The following is a 3,471-nucleotide window of genomic DNA, read 5'->3' as shown; positions in this document are numbered from 1 at the left end:
CCACAGCCATCCCTGCTGGCAACAAAACCAAGTAAAACCACCCTTCTCCTGCCAGACACCAACCTGTGGGCCTTGCTGGGGGTACCTGCATTAGGAGGTGGGGTGATAACTGCAGTCAGACACTGTCCTCTCTGCTAGGTCAAACCTCTGCACAGCCCTGCCCTGCCCAGCACACAGAACACTCCCCAGAACCCCTTTCTGTGCCCCAAGGGTGCTGTGTTCAAGCACTTACTGCAGGCAGCTGCTCTGCCCGGCCGTGCCCTCCGTGTAGGACCTGAAGGCCTGGCGGAACTCCTCGATGCTGCTGGTTGCCACCGAGATCTGCCTCTTCGCCACCAGGATGTGCTGTGAAGGGACAGTGGACCAGTGTCACCAGGGACAACGTGTCCCCTCCTGCCCCTGGTGGCAGGGTCCTGCTTTGAGGCTGCTGCTATTCCCTGTGTCCTCGCCCCAGTGAAATGGGCCTGCACCCCTGCACTGGGGCTCTGCATGGTCTGTGGGTGCTCGGAACAACCCTGGGGCATTTGGGCACTCGTAAGTGGAGCGTTGCCTTCCTCCAGGCTGCCCATGGGCACTGCCCAGGGCTTCATGGCCCTGACGGAGCTGCACTTGTCCTGTGGATGGTCCCACGCTCCCAGCTTTGATCCCATCCCGCTGTGTGGCCGGGCAGCCAGTGCAAAGGCAGCAGCTCCACCCAGTAACCCCAGTCTCCAAGGGCTGTGTGAGTGGGACTGGGGACCTGTGCACGCTGCAGGGTCACTGCAAAGAACAGGAACGGGACAGGGACTTACTGCATCTCTTCCTTTGCACATCGCTTCCTCCTTCAGCGGCTCCAGGCGCGGGCTCTGCATTTAACCACAGGAAAAGCCATCACCACCGGGAGAGCTTTGCAGTAAGATCAAACACGGCAGTAACCTACAGCCCAGCTCAGCGTGACGGGGAGGTACCACTCTGGATGTTCCTTTGGGAGAACAGGGATGAGACCTGCTCATCTGTGGGGCTCAGTGGGTCCAGACTGACTTGGCCAGATCAGCACAGACCATGGAGGAGGGTCCGACAGACCCTACCCAGGGAAAAAGGGGGACTCTGGAGACAGCAGGGGATGAGCAGCTTTGCAAGTCCAGGTCTGGTGACCAGGTGCAGCTCTGTAATGACGCCAGGATGGAATTCCAGGGCTGTTGGCACTGACCCGCAGCACGGGCAGCCCCTCAGCTCCTCCCCAGCACACACCTTACACTCCAGCTTCTCGATGAGCTGCTGCCGCCTTTTTTCCATCCACTGGCTGTTGTCTTCGACACAAACGCCTGCGTGGGGAAGGGCAGAGATGTCACTGACAAAGCTTCTCATTGCAAGAGCTTGCTCAAGACCCAGGAAACCACAAGAGCTTCTAAACCTCTGATTTAAACCAAAACACTGATTTTTCTGCTCAAACTTTTCCTATTCCTCAAGAGATAAAACATCCCACAGAAGCTCCAGCTGGCATGTGGGTGAGGTGGCCCAGGCTCTGTTCCGTGCTGCTGCTCCCACACTGGCTCCAGTGGGGCAGAGACACCAACCAAGGGATGACCCGGCTGCAGATACCTGTCGTTAGCATCCCAGAATAGGGGTCTGTTGGAGACAGGCAGATGTTCTTCTGTCCTCTGCGCCCACATCGCCTCCCTGACCTCAGCCCAACCGAGGTCTCGAGCTTCTTGATGTCCTTTCTGAAAGCACAAGATGCAAAGGGAGGGGTTGAAGTCATGCAGTGTACAGGTCACTTCACAGCAGGCTCGGAAAGGGCAGATCCTGCTCCCAGATGTCCCTCTCAGGGGGACCTGTGGGTCATGCCCCACACTGTGACCCCCATGGCAGGGGAGGACCTGCACCCGTTACCTGTCCCGCCCCGACTGCTCCTCCACGGTGTCCACGGCGCACTCGAGAGAGGCCTGCAGGGACTGCAGCTGCTGCAGGGTCTCCCGCAGCAGGAACCGCGTCAGGAACTGCTCCATCTTCGAGGAGCTCTCGTACCTCTGTGGGGAAGGGGGGAGGATCCATCAGCTGCCTCGGGCTCTGCTGGGGGGAGCAGAGCTGCAGCAGGAAGGGGTTGGCCTTAAATAAACCCAATGTTTTGGGTTCCAATCACATCTGGAGTTACTGTAGGAAGGGACAACACTGCAGGACATGAGCATCCTCTGGGTGCGTGCCTGTGAGGTCACAGCAGGGAATGCACCACAATAACCCCATCCTGGCCCAGCAACCGCACCTCAGGAGTCAGGGGACCTCAGATGGACACTTCCAAGCCACAAGGTAATGGCCACTTGTAGAAATAGCCCCAGCTCCGGGGAGGGCTGTGGGGCACAGAGAGCACCCTACCTGCACCCTCACCCGGGCTCCCGGGACGGGGCTGGTGGTGCTGAGCCCGCAGTGGTCCCCTTCCTTAAAACAACCTGCAGTTTTGTCCTTGTGCTGCTGGACATCCCAAGGGCCTGGGGAATATCTCCAGGCCCCCAGGAATGGAGACAAGGTACCCAAGGAGGGATGCTCAGCGAGGCAGGGAGCAAGGAGGAAAGGCTGAGGCATGTTCCCAGAGACAGCACGTCCAGAGCAGGCAGTTGTCCTCCACCGGGGCTGAGGCACAGCCTCCCTTGCAGCGCCTGGTTTGTCCCCACAAGACTCCTCTTGTCCCACTGCAGGGTGAGACTCTTCCTCCCTCCCTCCCCGGCGTCCCTCAGGACTTTGCCATGCTAAAGCCTGCAGTCGTCATCGACAATGGCAGCAGCTTCACCCGGGCAGGCTTTGCAGGCCAGAAGCAGCCCAAGTTTGTGCTAAGGACCATGTTCCTACATCCCTGCAGCGCAGGCACCGCAGGGGAGGCCCAGCAGCACCACAGCACTGCTGAAAGCATGGCAGGCTTTGCCGTAGCACCCAGGTCTTACCCACTCAAGCAGGGCATCATCGAGGACTGGGACAGCATGGAAAACCTATGGAGCCACCTCTTCTTCTGCGGCCTGAGAGCTCCCCCAGAGGAGCAGCCAGTGCTCATGGCTGACTCCCCATCGTGCCCCTCCACCAACAGGGAGAAGGTGGCAGAGGTGCTTTTTGAGCGCTTCGGGGTGCCAGCCCTGCACGTGGCCAACACCGGGTTCCTCTCCCTCTGTGCCTATGGCAGGGTCACGGGTCTGGCCGTGGAGGCTGGGGCTGGAGTGTCCCACATCACCTCCATATACCTGGGACAGACCTGCAGGGAGGCCACTTACCGCCTTGGGGTGGCTGGTGGCTTCCTCTCCAGCTACCTGCACAGCCTGCTGATGGACAGCCCCAACGAGCCCTCAGCGCTGAAGGCCTTGAAGAAGAAGACGGTGATCCAGATGAAGAAGCAATGCTGCTACGTCTCCATGGACTATGAAGGAGACCTCCAGAACCAAGATTTCCATCATCCAGCCAGATTTCAGGCCCCTGATGGGCACTGTATAACCCTGGACAAGGAACGGT

General features: G+C 59.4%; 1 protein-coding gene across 1 annotated transcript in view; it reads right to left on the bottom strand.

The window, feature by feature from the left end:
• The window catches only part of LOC104412306 (N-terminal EF-hand calcium-binding protein 3-like), a gene marked incomplete at its 5' end in the record, with an annotated part of 19,552 nt that overhangs the window by 2,583 nt on the left and 13,498 nt on the right, over positions 1-3,471 (bottom strand). The window contains 5 exons of the mRNA XM_010022982.1: positions 233-345; positions 792-845; positions 1,231-1,304; positions 1,582-1,703; positions 1,873-2,009. Coding sequence (XP_010021284.1) covers positions 233-345; positions 792-845; positions 1,231-1,304; positions 1,582-1,703; positions 1,873-2,009 — 500 coding nt within the window. The remainder of the gene's footprint in view (positions 1-232; positions 346-791; positions 846-1,230; positions 1,305-1,581; positions 1,704-1,872; positions 2,010-3,471) is intronic.

The sequence above is a fragment of the Nestor notabilis genome, unplaced genomic scaffold, assembly GCF_000696875.1.
Source record: "Nestor notabilis isolate BGI_N333 unplaced genomic scaffold, ASM69687v1 scaffold23139, whole genome shotgun sequence".
Classification (NCBI taxonomy): Eukaryota; Metazoa; Chordata; class Aves; order Psittaciformes; family Psittacidae; genus Nestor; species Nestor notabilis.
The sequence above is the reverse complement of the archived record's forward strand: the minus strand, read 5'-3'. Positions and strand labels throughout refer to the sequence as shown.